The sequence below is a fragment of the Apiotrichum porosum genome, assembly GCF_003942205.1.
Source record: "Apiotrichum porosum strain DSM 27194 chromosome Unknown scaffold_5, whole genome shotgun sequence".
NCBI classification, from domain to species: Eukaryota; Fungi; Basidiomycota; class Tremellomycetes; order Trichosporonales; family Trichosporonaceae; genus Apiotrichum; species Apiotrichum porosum.
The window spans coordinates 1,113,734-1,127,195 of record NW_021167112.1 but is presented as its reverse complement, the minus strand read 5'-3'; the positions used below and the strand labels follow the sequence as shown (position 1 = coordinate 1,127,195).

Sequence of the window (13,462 nt, the reverse complement as noted above, 5' to 3'; positions counted from 1 at the left end):
TGCGCCTCTGCACAGACACAGACAAGTGGAGCGGACACGCTGGCCCTCCCACTCATTCACAAGCACACGGCGGCACAGTCTCTCGTGTTACATGTATACAGTGGACATGAGTATGAATGAACATGTGGTACACAGGAACGCACGCTAGTCTCGCTCACTCGGACGAGCTGGCCTCGTCGTCGGGCCAGTTTGACTTGTAACGCTGCAGAGTCAGCCGTGGTCTGAGCACAACTGACCGACCCATGGCCCAGCCTCCATTTCCACATCGGACGTCTGCCCCTGCTCGGCACTCTTCCCCTTGCCCTTGACGTTGGTCGCTCCAGTTCCTGTTCCAGCTCCAGTACGAGGCACCTCAAACCTAAGACTCTCAACGTGGCGATACAGCGCTGCAACATCGGGACTCGGCTTGCTCTCAGGCGGGACGAAATCGTACTTGTCCAGCACAAGACCGGAAAGGAGCGAAATGATGCGTTCGTTTTGGTCGATCATGACGCACGACGTGATGAGGTTGATGTGCTCGGCGGCGGTGAGCGTGCCAGAGACGCCCGAGGCAGTGAAAGTGGTAGCAACGGGTGCGTGAATGGACGTCGAAGTCACGTTGGTGTCGGGGTTGGGGCTGTTGCCAGTTGTGTCCGTGTTTGTGTGGGCGGTGGCTGTGGCCTCTTGGGGTGGGTGGGTCCTGGGGCCCATGGTTTTGCCACGGGTGTTGCGATAGGTGGTGGACATGGTGCTGTGAATGGGGTCAGCTGGGTCCTGGGAGGGTGTTGATTATGCTATAGTAGGACAGTAAAAGTGACGAAGGGATGACAGGAGGTCGGACAGCCAATGCATGGAGTGGAGTCACTCCTGTCGAAAGCGAAACGAAATATCCGTGGCACTTGGGAGCATCGACGTGACTGCGGTGAATCCAACTCACCAGCGGCGCCAGCGGCCAACAGATATGTCGACGTGGAATGGGTGGTGGTAACAGCGCGAACAGTTCCCGCTGTGTTCGTCAGTCATACCCGTCTGTGGTGAGAACAATGGGTCCAGTCCGTGAGAAGCACAGCATATGCGCCCTCTTCCAGCCCGTTCCAGATGATCCCTCCATTACCAGAGTCTTCTTCACGCCGTGGTAACGATTCTCCTCCATCTTTTTGCACTATTCACCACACCTATCTTCCATGACCCCAATTTCCACAGCAACATCTCCCATTGCGTTAAGACATTATCACTTTTTCGTTTAGCACCACTCTATCTTCGTCTTCCTTGCCACCACTTGCCAAAAGTAACATCAGGGTGAGTCGCGATTCCGATCGACCCCGTTCACCAGGTGCCTTTGGGTTGCCATATGAGGCAGGTGAGAGGCAGGGGACTTTCTGGCTGCGTATATCAGAGAGAAATGTATATGTGCGCATAGGAAAAGCTGGTGGGTTCCACACAACACAGAGTAGCTTATTGTATGACGACTTTGTGGGCAGATTTTAATCTGGCCTTTGATTGCTGACTGCTTTGAGAAGATCTTTGCCCGTCCAACCCGTCGCCCACCTTCTGGATTCTAGTTCGGTATTCCTCACATGTATTGCACATTGTTCGCTCGGGATGCAGGTAAAGCGGTAGGAGATATGTATGTGTGTGCTGTATTAAATCGGTCCAACAATATTGGCGTTTCGGGAACAAAACCAACAAAATTAATCAATAAAAAGAGCAACTAGATGTATCCTCCGCGCACTGCTTTTTTGCTTGTTATTGCATACGAAAAGCGAAAGCACGGACATGCGTGCAATCAATCAGGATGAGGGAATTCTACCAGAGCAAAGAGATTCACTGACTGTGTCTAAGAAAGCGGATGGGGTCTCCAGCGCGTGCCATTCCCGGAGGTAGGTATGTGGTTCGCTTGGCTAACCAACGCTGTTTATCGCCACATTTCTTCGAGACCTCGATACAGGAGCGCTATATACCGACCGAGACTTCGTGGGTTTATTATCAATTCTACTGCCTCGCGTATATATATATGTATTGTGCCTCCCTTCGTTGCTTCAGCCCCAGGTCCCCGAGGCGGTTGCTGTGGCCATGCTCGCGACAGTAGCAATAATGTGCAGACACCCGGTGTACTACACCGCCCACTCTGTTCGCTCGTCCTCTGCTGCCTCCGTGTAAGTGGTGGGTGGTGCTAGGTCTAAAACGGGACGTAGACAGACAGCAAGAGAAAGGTTGCAACCTGCACAGATCGGCGCCATTCTTCATGGAATCGAAGGCAATTTTCGCGTCTATGCATGAGCCGGGAGCACGGCCAGGTCTTGGGTATGGGGTAACAGGTGATTATTAGATGACTACATAGCTGTTCGCGACGACAATAGCCGTCTGCGACGGCCTCGTTTACTTGCTCCAGTTCCACTTGTAGTTGTCGAACCTGAACATGTCAGCGACCTGACCTCTTCGCAAGCTCATCGCATCGCCGTTACTCACTCAGTGCCACACAGCCAATCCCACACGGGCGAGGTAACACCAAAGCCCCTCTCGTAGTCTGCAAAGCGTCAGCACAATGACAGGAAACAAGTTGGAACTGCCGCCCACGGCGTTCAGTTTTTAGACTTACTCTTGTAGTGGTGGGCAAGGTGGTAGCGCTTGAGCTCGGCAAGGTAGTGGGGCAGACGAGTGTGGTGGAGAGCGTAGTGGCAGCAGTCGTAGAAGATGTAGAAGGCAAAAGCGCCAGAGATGATACCATTGGCGATCGCCTTGGGGAAGAGGAAGTGGGCGAGCTTGGTGAACGGCGTCTCGAGGACAAAGAAAAGGAGAGGTGGCATGACAAGACGCAGGCGGTCCATGGGGAGGTAGTGGTGGACGCCGTGGAGGAGGAAGTGGAGGGTGAGCGCCCAGTTGCGGTCCGGGAGGTAGTAGTCGACGTGGAAGAGGAAACGGTGCATGCCGTACTCGAGGAGGGTCCAGATGAAGTTGCCGAGGAGGAAGCAGGCGGTCGTCTTGTAGCAGGCCGAGATGCTGGGGGTGGGCAGACGGTCGAGAGCAAGGGGGAACTGGAGGACGTCACCCGCAAGGATCGAATTGTCGGTGAACTGAAGGAGCGAAAGGTACACGAGGAAAAGGGTGATGGGCGTCCAGAAAATGGGCACCACATACCAGTTGGTACGCGTGAACGCCTCGAGGAAGCTAGGGCCGAAGAGACGAGCCGACTCCTTGAGGTGACGAGGGTTGTGAACCTGCTCAAGGTAGTACTCCTTGGACCAAGGGGCCCTCCAGACCTGGATGAGGAGGGGCTTGGAAAGGTCGAGGAACTTGTTCTGCGAAAAGTCCGAGGTGACGTTGGTCTCGCTCGGGTCAAAGTTCTCATCGCCATCCCAGTCTGGCATGTCAGCATATGTGGTCTGTGATGGTACCTGGCGCGTGATATCGCAGAGGGGCAACGGCATGTTGGTTGCTAAACACAACAATACGGTGAATGCCATTCACGGATTGGAGGCCAGAATCTCCCGGCGCAGCGCTGCGTATCACACGTCTACTCACCATCAGAGACGGAGGTTGCGCCGCCGAGCTCGCCGATGCGGAACTCGGACATCATTTCGTAGGCCGAGTTGGAGTGAACGTGCTCGGTGGGGTCCTCCATGACCTTGCCGAGATCCTTGCCACCGTAGGCAAGGATCATGTCGTCGCCTCCGGGGTGGTCCTCGAGGAAAGGCGTGAGGTCATAGACGTTGCCCTTCATGGTGACCCAGCATGACTGACGTGTCTTGTCTGTTGAAATGTCAGCTTAAGAGGCTGATTTGTCCCCTGGTGGCAACTTACGCTGGGCAATCTCCACGGGAGCGTAGATGCGAGCGCCCATTGTGAAAGAATGAGGGAGGGTGGGGGCAGCGAGAGGAGGCGGGTACGGGTGTGTGGGTGTTGTTTGTTTTAAAGGAGCGACGATGAGAGGAGTAGAGAGGGACAGAGAGGAGATGAGATGAGACGAGAGTGACGGGTCGGAGGGATCCGGCGTACGCAAGGGTGAGTGGAAGACAAAGAAAGAGGACGACGATGGCAAGAAACACACGACGGCGGCGACGACGACGGGCCGACTGGGCCAGTGGCGACGCGTGTGCCAGGCGGCGGCGGCCAGCGGGGGGCGGTGATCTCATGGGCGCTTGGGCGCCTGGGCGCCCGGTGGGACGACCGAGGGCATTAGCTCCCGCCGGCAGTTTTTTTTAATCCGCCGGTTTACAGCTGTTTATTAATCAACCACGTGCACCCGACGGACGGCCCGCGCACATGCCAGCACGTAGACACTACTGCACTACCGCGTTCCACACTCGCGGCTTTTCTGTCAGCATGCTCAGCTATAGAAAACTACTTGGTGAATTGGTGAGGACTATGGGCGCCGGCCATTTCCCATATCCGTCAGGCGTGCAGGCTCGTTGTGAGTCGACGTGTCTCCGTATGCAGCAAGCACCCAATGCAGGCGTCAGCAGACTTTACGTAAAACCCATTTGCCATGCGCGTCCCCTACGGCCCTACGCAGGCTCTGCCATGTGCGGCTCACGATCCACTCGATCCGCTCGACGACCGCCTCTGGTATACTGGTATCTCGTGGGGCCTGTGTACCTGTGTTGCATGCGCAGCAAACAAACAGAAAGCTGATGCTGGTTAAATCCGGTTAAACATGATGGCTGCAAGTACGCAGGTCAGTTCAATGTCGCCGTTTTTCGTTTCTTTTCCTTTGGCCTGTGGCCTGTGGGCATTTTTGGTTGTCTTGCTGTTGATCCCAGAAAGTGCTGCCCCACTGGCCACTGGCCACTGTGAGCTTGTTCCGCTTCAAACGAAGGAATCTATCATTCGCGTACTTTGTTCTGTGCTTTGTGCACCAGCGTACCGGCCTGTGCGTGCATGCATGCATACTCTGTAGATGCAGAGTGCATGGCGAGAGCCCAGCAGGTCACCAGGCCACCAGGGGACAGGTAGGCTGGGGCCCCCAGGCACATTGCGCGCGCCAAAACGTCCGTCAACCTTGTTCGGCATCCAAACCTGCAAGCGCGCAAGCCGGCGTGGTGTGAATTGACGACCCGGGGGGGCCATGGCCCCGCGCGGCATATGCTGGGCAGGGAGACGCATGCAAAATGGGTGTCAGAGCCCAAGCTGGACGCGTCGCACCCCCCACCCCCGGCTCCCCCCGTTGCAACCCCGGAACGGCCGTTTCTCGGCGCGCTTGTCCAGATGTGCAGGACCTAGGACGAAAGAAGTGCCGCAGGAATCTCATGGCTGCTTCTGTTTTCACACTCGGCCACTCATTTGCATCGAAACGCACCTGGCCGCATTGCACACTACACCCACTACACATACACTGCATACAACAGACAAGACCGAGGCCTACAAAGTACAGTACACGCTCTTGAGATCGGCCAGAGATCCATAGATCCCCTCTCCACCAACCCTAGATTATCGCAGTGTCCCCATGGCGACTCTTGGCGCCGCACCAGCGGCTCAACGTCGGCCGTCCCCCCTCTCCGACACCGCACGCTCATCACACGGCATGTCGATGGATAACCTCCTCCAGAGAGCACCTGCTGCTCTCGCTCAGCGACATGCGTATGGCATTGACACCTCGGTGTATTCCCCGCCTCAGACTCCCGCCAGCGCCGTGTCCGAGATGAGCACAACGCCAACAACGCCCCACGGACATCCCCTCTCTGGACCGTTCTCACACCTGTACGGCCCACAGCGGACGCAGGCGACTCCTGTACCTGTGCTCGCCATCATCCCCCTCTGCATCGCGCGCGTGGCTGAGGGCCTCATATTTGCCGTCATCTTCCGTGCGTGAAGTCAAACCCCCGTTTCTTGTTCGTTCCCCACAACTGACCGCTTTCAGCTTACATCAACGAGATGATGCATGACTTTGGCGTCCCCGAGGAGCAGGTCGGCATCTGGTCGGCCACTGCCGTGAGTAGGCGTTCGTTTGTTTTCAGCGCGTCTGACGCAGCAGGAATCGGTCCTCATGGTCACTGAATCCATCGCCGCACCGCTGTATGCCCCGCTTGCGGATCGTTTTGGACGGCGCACAGTCTTCGTCCCCCTGGTGGGGCTGTGGGGGGTTTCCGCCCTTATCTTCGGCTTTGCGCATTCGCCGTGGAGCACAGTCGTTCTGCGCGGAGCTTGTGCGTTTATTCCCCCTTCACAGGCAATCCATGTTGACGGAACCAGTGGGTCTGCTTGCTGGCGCAGGTGTCATTTCGCGGACCATGTGCGGCGAGCTTTGCGATAAGAGCAACCGTATCAAAGGTAGGTACCTGTTCTTGTTGTTGAGGCGCCGCCACCGCCGTTGCCTCAATACTCCGATGGCCCAAGCAACACCACGTCAAGTGGCGCTTCCATGTACAAGGTCAACCATATTGACCCCTCAGGCTTTGCTCTCTTCTCCCCCGCGTTCACCATTGGTGTGACCATTGCGCCTCTTGTCGGCGGCTTCCTTTCGCGTCCAGTCCCCCGCCTCCTCTCCGAGTCGTGGACCCTGTTTGCCGACTGGCCTTACCTTCTTCCGTCACTTGTAACAGCTGTTGTCGGCGGGATTGCTTCCTTCCTTGCGTACTTGTGGCTCCCAGAGGTGAGTGGTCGTATTCGTGGCGAGCTAACCCTCAGACTCTCCCACCTCGGTTACGCAACACCAGTGCCCACCGGTACGAGGCCGAGAAAGCTAACTCGGGCGGCGGTCTCAAGCACCTTCTTACGTACCCCAAGTTCCAGAATGTCTTGATTCTTTATGGTCGTGAGTCCAGACTTCAAGGGCTGCCATGCTTGTACTGATAAAAGTCAACAATGGTGTCATGTTCTCTTGGGAGGCACTCTTCCCGCTCTTTGCCTTTACGGGCAAGAGCATTGGTGGCCTCGGACTTTCGACCCAGCAAATCGGTGTGGTCCTGTCGATATCGGCGGCATTGTCAATCGTCATGACAATCTTCATGTTCCCCATCCTCCACAAATCGATGAGCGAAGCCAATCTTCTGCGTATCTGTGAGTGACGCGGCATTCAGTCGTGTTGCTAACTCGACACAGGCTTGTTCATGTATCCCTTGGCTGTGACCCTCTTTCCACTCCTGTGGGCACTCTCCCACCGCACCGGTTACATGCCAATGTCGGCGTGTACAATTCTCGGCATTCAGATGATCCTCCGTCGAGTCGGTGACTTTGCCTCCACACTCCTGGACACAATCGTCCTCGATTCTATCCCAGGACCCGAGTACCTGGCAATGGCGAACAGCGCAACCTTCAGCATGGCAGTGAGTAACGCGCCGTCTACCGCCTCCACAGCTGGCCGTGTACAGTCCCTTCCTGTTGTGGTCATCTCAGATGCACGTTGATAAGCCTTGTTGCTAACATTTACAGGCTATTGGCCGCGCTATCGGGCCGTTCATTGTGTCGTCCTTCTTCTCACTTGCTACAACCTCTTCATCTGCAATGTCGGCCAAACGCCAACTCGTCTGGTTGGTCTTCTGCCTCGTGTCCGTGCCTAGCATGTACTATGGCGAGCGCGTCATGGCCGACACCGCATCCACTTCCGACGAGGAGCTGCAGCGACTTGAAGAGTGTACGTTTGAGGAGGAGTACGACGAGTGACCTGTATACCGGAATGTCTCATGACCATTTAGAGGCCATGTAGACAACCCTCGTGTAACCATAAGGTTAGCAAAGGACTTTGTTTTTGTTTTACGGACATTATCATGTATCATGCCTTTCAAGCTCATATTGACCGTAGGCATCAAGTTTGTGGCATCGCATAAGGGGGCTCTCTCTAATATGTATGTGGTACAACATTCTACTACGCTCTACTCGCGTTCAGCATCCATGGTCGAGGACATGGACGCCCGCCCGTCTCTCGGCGTTGGCATGTCTCCCTCCCCGCGCCGGTCACGGACAAACTCGCCGGACGCGCGGTGGAACGACCAATGGTCATCGTCAAGTCCATCACCCGTCCGCCTGACCGACGAGACCTCGCCCGAATGCCGTTGATGTTGGTCGCACGGAAGGTCCGCCAACCCCATGCGCAGCGACTGGACCTCTCCAGAGTGGCGGTGGTCGGCCCATTGCAACTCGCGAGAGAAACGGGCTTGGGCGGCCGCAGTTGCGCTTCCATTGCGGTTGTGAGCCGGTATGGGGGTGGCGGTACCGCTAGACTGCGGGCCGTTGGCAACGCTGTTCTTCGTGAGCGTCGCGAGGGCAGTCTGGAAAGCCGCAACATTGGGCCCTGGGCTCGAGGCGCGTGGGACGCCGAGTCCGACATTGGCCGAAGCGCCTGTAGGCGACCGAGCCGGCGACGACAAGTACGACCTGGTCGGCGCGCTGAAAACACTTTCAATGGGGGTCGTAGCGGAGTGCAGTTGTTGAGAAAACGCGGCCGCAAGGACTGGCGATGCGAGGACCGCGTGGCTCGCATCGCCTGCGTGGCTGGTACGCGGGTGGGGGAGTTCGTCCGGGTGAATGAAGAAGTCGAGGCCGGAAAGGTGGTGCGCACGGTGTTGGGCGGAGGAGGTGCCGCTCGTTGATGAGCTGATGGTACGGCCGCGGCTGAGTGTGTCTGTTAAGGTTTGCTCGTGCTCGTGGTCGGTCGGGCTGTCGGCGAGGGCGGAAAAGTTTAAAGGAACAGGGGTGGTATTGAGAGCCTCGGGGAGCTCGAGGAGTGGCGGCAATCCCGTGCCACTTCCACCACTCAACGTCCGCTGGTGGAGAGGCGGAGGCGAAGGGGGAGACGAGGAAGACGAGTCGGGGGACGAGGACGAAGGTTCCACCTCGAATAGTACGGCGCCAAACTCCGGCGGCACCGGGACAAGTGACGATGTTCGCAGACCGATGGCAGTGGCGGAGACGACTGGTGATGTTGGTGCTGCTGTCGGCAATGTCGGCGAGGCTGGCTGGGACATGGGCAGCCCAAGTGGCGTGATGTGCTCATGACCACTTGCGGCCGAGTCGAGCGTCGTAGTGTAGCGTTTACGCGACTCAGATGTACAGGCCTCAGTAGGTTGAGAGAACAGCTCAACGGCCGGGGCAGGAGGCGTCTGTGGAGAGTCATCCTGGTGTGGCGGAGGCGATGGTGTGCTGGCGGCCGTCGAAATATGAGGACCGAGCCTTGGGCCCATAGCGTTACCAATGTCCACAGAAGTGAAACCCATTTCGCGTAGCTCAGCGAACGTGTACCATCCTGGAACAGGAAGGGGAGGACGATGAGGAGGCGCAAGCTCAACCATGTCTTTCGCGTCGTCGATGATGCCCATGTCTGTGAGCTCGGCAAATTCGTACCGCCCCGGTGGCAGTTCGTCCAACATGTCTGTCAGGTCTTCGGTGGGCAGCCCAGTGTTGAGGGGCTCCTCAACCTCGTCGCTTACAGACTCCCTCAAAGTTGTCGGATCTTCACGTCGAGCTGCCGGTTCGAGGACGCTCCGGCGCCATGTTGGCATGTCCGCGACAGTGACGGAGGGGACGGAACCGGTACTTGAGGTCGCGGTCGGGCTTGGCTCTGGCGTGTCGTCGAGCTCTTCGACCGTGGCCGTAACGGGCGGCTCGCGGAGACTCCAGAAGCGCACCCCCATCCTGATCGCCTCCCCAATCGAGGTTCCGCCCCTGTAATCCTTCCAGTACGAGGCGTAGGCTTCAATCTGGGTCATGGAACCTGACTCAATAAACATGTTTGTCAAGATGACATTCGCGGCGTCGTTGCTGTCCTCTTCGCCGGCCGTGAGCTCGGCAGGTGAAGCCACGAGTAGCATGCGGTCAACGTCGTCTGCCGTACGCCACTGTTCGAGAATCCATGGGTCACCGTTTGGGCGCCAAGGGCGACGAGACTCGTTGCCTCGGAAACGCTTGTCGTCGAAGCGCCATGTCCAATCCTTTGGCTTGGGCTCGTAAAACGTATCCTTCTTGTTTTCGGGGCGCATGGCTTCTGAAGCACGTTGGTACATCCTGTCGTTGGCGACGTAGTCTGTCTTGGACTTGGGCCTTGGCTTGACCTTGGGCTCAGGCGAGGGTGGAGCTGCAGGGCGCGCAGGAATCTCCTCGATCTCTTCGTCGCTCTCAGCTTCGGAGCTTGTCAAAGTGACCGGCTTCGGAGGCATGGGTGTCCTCGGGCGGCGGAAGCGGGGAGGTGGCGTGGCCTCGTCGTCGGGGAAGCGCCTGAAATCCACCGGCTCCTCACTGCTCTCGGAGTGGTGTGGCGAAATGGGAGAAGTAGGTGACGTCTGGGACATGACCACGCTCTCAACAGGCTCTTCCAGTTGATCAGCTGAAGGGCAATGAACCTTGTCGGTGTTACCTTTGTCCTCTTCCAGAATGACTCCTGCGAGCTGACGGCATGTCACTGGTTCTTGCAAACGGCTGACAAACGAGGTTTCCGCGAGATGCATGTTGCCGCTGGGCACAACGCCCGAGCCAGACGTCTCAATGAGGTCGGTACCGTTAGACAGGTGAAGCGCGCGTGGTAGAGATGCGGTTGTCGTTGACGATGCCTCAGTGGAGAAGAGCGAGCGCTCGCGGCATTGTTCGGCCATTTGCGAGGCTCCAGCAACGACACCAGCAATGGAGGGACAGAGTCCGAGACCGTGGATAATGTCCTGTTGGTCGTGACGAGTTGTTGCGCGATGAACAACTGGGGACAACGTCGGAGAGTACGACTCAGAGTGTGGCACTGGGGAACGGACTGGAGGCTGAGGCGATTCTTCCCATATGGGACCGAGGGCACCATTTTGCGCCGTATTCATTGTCTGATGAGCCGGGAGAGCGACAGGAGTGGCGTATGGCCCCAACGAATGGGAAGGCGTAGTCGGGGTCATGGGCTCTTCGTGCTTCTTTTCGGGGGTGCGCGGTGTCGAACGGATGATGCACAGCTCGAACGCGTTCTGAATCCTCGCGCGAGCACGGTCCCGCCACGCACACTGGAGCTCGTTTTCTTCCTTCCAGGTTTTTGCCGGCGTGTTCCAAGATGCTGGGTCGCGCGTGGGCGTCACTGGAGAGCCTGGTTCTTGGGCGAGGCCGAGACCGAATGGGTGCAAGGTGTAGATCCAGAGAATGATGGCCGACACGAAAATAAGAAGCGTGCGCACTCCGACCGTGACAACAAATGTGAGAAGAACACCCTTGGCGTACGGCGCAAGTGCGCCAGGACTGCTCGCAAGGAAAAAGTGAGGGTCTCGATGAGCGGACACGACGTTGCCGCCAGGAACTAACGCCTCCGGATCCCAGAACGAGATAAGGACGGCGATGACAATCGCGGTGCGGGCAGCGAGTGGCAGATATCCGGGGACCGTTTGGACGATGAGATGGGCCGTCTCAGGCAGAATATCCATGGCATGGGGCGTTCCAAGGGCAGAGAGGCGGATGTGCGTCAAAAAGGTGAAGTGGTCAAAAGACCACAGCGAGAGATGAAGGCTCGCTGGGAGCGAGCGATAGATAGGCTCAATAGCAGGTCGATGCGGGCTCCACTTGCGCCAGAACTCGTAGCCGACCTCCCAACCTAGCCACACAATAAAGAACGATGTGGCCCAGCACAGAGCGTATGCGATGGTCGCAAATGTCCAGACTTGGTGCGTGTTGGTTCCGTAGGCAGGGTACTGGGAAATCTGAACCAGCGTGTACATGACGTTGACATCGAAAAACTGATAGTCAGTTGATGATAAGAGCGCTGGAACTCACCACTCCAAACAAGGTCTGTCCCACAGACGACGCCCAAAGCATACCCCACGCCAAGGGCAACCAGCTGCCATCCTTGCGAACGATACCAAGGTTAAGATCCCTCTTCTTGAATCGCGGGATTTCGATCAGGCCATAGAGGTCGGTGTGGAAGGACGTAAGGTGAGGCTGACCAGAGGGCGAGCTCATCAGTGGAGCTGGGCGACGTTCAGGTGAATGAACCGGCGATCCCGGAGCAAAGCGCCGCGACTGCAAGGGCGGAGTGGGAGGTGGCCGGAGTGACGCATACTCGATACTAGAAGTGCTGCCATGCTTGGAACGGAACGGAAAGGCAGGGAGAAAAACGCCTTGCGGGCCAGCAGGTGAGGTCGAGTTGCGAGCTGGGTTTAGCTATACTCTGCGAGTTTAACAACTCACCAGGTACGTATGGACTGTTGCGTTGGGGAGTCACTGGCCCAGCCGTTGTCGATGTCACACAAGATGAACTACTCGTCCGCCCACTTCCCTTCTCGCTTGAAGATGTCTCGTTGCGGGTGCCATCATCGCAGGCAAGCCGGTGTGAAGATCCGTCGGTCATAATGATCGACGGCGCCGAGACGAGAACGTTGGGAGCTGGATATCAGCACCATTAACACTTATCCCATTGGCTCACCTGCACCAGGTGACGCTTGCTTAACAACAGAGAAGTTGGTTGGCCCCGCTGGCGCCGGGTGGGGGGCAACGATAATACCGGGCAACGCCAGGAGTTCTGCGGTGCCATCAGTGACATTGCTCTGGCAGCAAAAACACGTTGCATTACTGCGCACTTACCACTCGATTCGACGTCTGGGTCGAGAGGAGACGAGCGGGGAGTACATTCAGCGACCTGCATACTTGCTTGTCCACCCCTAATCGGATCGGGACGCATGTCCACTCCGCCATCGGGCGGCGGTGGGCCATCACTTCCAAGATCAAGGCCGTCTCCGACTGCACCCGTCCCCATTGTCCGTTCGTTGCGGCAGTTGTCCGCCGAGCTGGGGAGCATGACTTGGGACCGGGTAACACTGGGGGTCGAAGCGCTTATGCGATCCGAGTGACAACTGGACGTGTGGGATGCTTCGAGCTGTGTTGGGATTTCGGTGATGGAGTGGATTGTGTGGGTTCCCTTGGCTCCGGGCCAACGGGTGGGCACAGCCTGCTGGCCGACGTTGTTGGAATGGGCCATGTCTTCACCCCAAATGCGTTGGAATGGATCGATAGTATCGCTATGGGATATCATTAACAGTAGAGGAGAACAGTGTTCAGCGCCTACGTCTTAAGTGCTCGTTGTTTGCTTCTTCTACGCGTCTTTCGGATGCTGGATCCCGCCAGGCTCGAAACGGCCAGGGGGCAGTGATGGGAATTACTTTCTGGTCTCTGACCGGCATTGTTGAAGGTCAATGGGCCCAACTCGACTTTGTGATGGAAGGCTGCGTCAAAGGGGTGCCGGTGCGCTTCTGTGTCGCTTTGACACCTTTAGAACGTGAATGCGGGGTGGTGCCCGTCGTGTTGGCCCTCACAATAAGACTGTGATGCAGAGGTTAAGGGGGTGGCGTTCGGTCAGCCACCCTGTAAGCGCAATGTCAGCAACTGCGAGGAGAGCCATTGTTAGAGGCGTGAGGAAAGGGGGTGGCAAGGAGGTCCGGTGAAGCGCGGTTTGAGGGACTGGTAACTGATGGTGAAGAGAGAGCAGTTGAAAACAACCCACGATGCGCGGTATGCAACATTAAACACGTTCGAGGCAGACGGGGTTGACCGGCACGGCCAGGCACACGCGATTGAGTCGCATCCTTTTGGGTGTCTTCGT

At 57.3% G+C, this 13,462-nt stretch overlaps 4 protein-coding genes across 4 annotated transcripts; 1 reads left to right on the top strand and 3 right to left on the bottom strand.

Moving 5' to 3' along the window:
• Positions 1-154: 154 nt before the first annotated feature.
• EHS24_007693 (uncharacterized protein) lies at positions 155-726 on the bottom strand (the record flags this gene model as incomplete). The annotated part of the gene is made up of 2 exons (XM_028623038.1): positions 155-202; positions 241-726. 2 exons carry the CDS (start codon positions 724-726, stop codon positions 155-157), a joined length of 534 nt encoding a protein of 177 aa, XP_028476931.1.
• Positions 727-2,358: 1,632 nt separating this feature from the next.
• On the bottom strand, positions 2,359-3,820 carry SCS7 (fatty acid alpha-hydroxylase; the record flags this gene model as incomplete). The annotated part of the gene is made up of 5 exons (XM_028623037.1): positions 2,359-2,392; positions 2,449-2,506; positions 2,579-3,340; positions 3,502-3,729; positions 3,781-3,820. The coding sequence occupies 5 exons, from the start codon at positions 3,818-3,820 to the stop codon at positions 2,359-2,361; spliced, it is 1,122 nt and encodes a 373-aa protein (XP_028476930.1).
• A 1,602-nt stretch (positions 3,821-5,422) lies between these two features.
• EHS24_007691 (uncharacterized protein) lies at positions 5,423-7,578 on the top strand (the record flags this gene model as incomplete). The annotated part of the gene is made up of 9 exons (XM_028623036.1): positions 5,423-5,780; positions 5,837-5,907; positions 5,951-6,122; positions 6,169-6,246; positions 6,369-6,568; positions 6,604-6,730; positions 6,775-6,975; positions 7,018-7,241; positions 7,348-7,578. 9 exons carry the CDS (start codon positions 5,423-5,425, stop codon positions 7,576-7,578), a joined length of 1,662 nt encoding a protein of 553 aa, XP_028476929.1.
• Positions 7,579-7,787: 209 nt separating this feature from the next.
• Positions 7,788-12,508, bottom strand: EHS24_007690 (uncharacterized protein; the record flags this gene model as incomplete). The annotated part of the gene is made up of 5 exons (XM_028623035.1): positions 7,788-11,603; positions 11,641-11,834; positions 12,055-12,249; positions 12,290-12,385; positions 12,448-12,508. The coding sequence occupies 5 exons, from the start codon at positions 12,506-12,508 to the stop codon at positions 7,788-7,790; spliced, it is 4,362 nt and encodes a 1,453-aa protein (XP_028476928.1).
• Between the last annotated feature and the right edge of the window lie 954 nt (positions 12,509-13,462).